Source organism: Cupressus sempervirens, chromosome 5 (genome assembly GCF_028749045.1).
Source record: "Cupressus sempervirens isolate cs-2001-9-10 chromosome 5, ASM2874904v1, whole genome shotgun sequence".
NCBI classification, from domain to species: Eukaryota; Viridiplantae; Streptophyta; class Pinopsida; order Cupressales; family Cupressaceae; genus Cupressus; species Cupressus sempervirens.
In genome coordinates, this window is record NC_143122.1 from 315,477,639 (window position 1) to 315,478,410 (window position 772).

At 44.2% G+C, this 772-nt stretch overlaps 1 protein-coding gene across 1 annotated transcript; it reads left to right on the plus strand.

The window, feature by feature from the left end:
* Window positions 1-206: 206 nt before the first annotated feature.
* On the plus strand, window positions 207-563 carry LOC149555912 (uncharacterized). Its single transcript, XM_089829625.1, has one exon. The coding sequence runs from the start codon at window positions 207-209 to the stop codon at window positions 561-563; it is 357 nt and encodes a 118-aa protein (XP_089685751.1).
* Window positions 564-772: the final 209 nt, after the last annotated feature.

Sequence of the window (772 nt, forward strand, 5' to 3'; positions counted from 1 at the left end):
TTAGAGTTATGAACAGTAACAAAACTTTAGATGAGGAAGGATTTCAAGTTGAATTCTTCAAGGTATCTCTGTCTTGGGTCCCTTTTTGACAGTGCTCTTTAATCGAGTGGTTTGTGTCGGCTTCCCCGACTCTTGGTCACAACATATTATCTATTCGATCCATAAATCTGGGCTAGCCTTTGACCCTAAAAAACTACAAGACCATCATGGTTGGGCATACCTTCGCCAAACACTATGCGACTGTGCTGGATGGTATCCTGTCCATAGAGCTCAATCAACGACATTGTCGGGCTAGAGGTCAGGCTAGGTGTCATACATATTTTCAGACCACTGATCACATTTTGACTTTACGGGCCATCATTGAGGCTCGCCACCGCTCGACAAAAGTTTATTGTTGTTTTGTTGACTTTCGCAAAGCCTTCAACTCTGTTCCTCGGGAAGCTCTTTTTCAACATCTTAGGGACATCGGGATCTCGGAGATTCTTCTTATAGCTATTATGAGGTTACATGAGCACATTGTGGGTAGATTCAGGACTCCACAGGGCTTCTCTGATCTTATCTAGAGCACTATTAGGGTGAAACATGGCTGTCCTCTCTCCCCACTCTCTTTGGCATCTACATCGACGAGCTTGAGGGATTTCTCCATGTTTGCTCGCTCCCTAGCGATGGTTGTTAGTTACATCAGGTATTGATCTCTATTCTCCTATTTGCCGATGATGTGATTCTCCTAGCATCTTCTCTCGATGGTGTTCAATGGCTCCTTGATGACTTT

Bases quoted from the DNA above. Each gene is read 5' to 3' on its own strand.
- LOC149555912 (XM_089829625.1), top strand. From the start codon at position 207: ATGGTTGGGCATACCTTCGCCAAACACTATGCGACTGTGCTGGATGGT.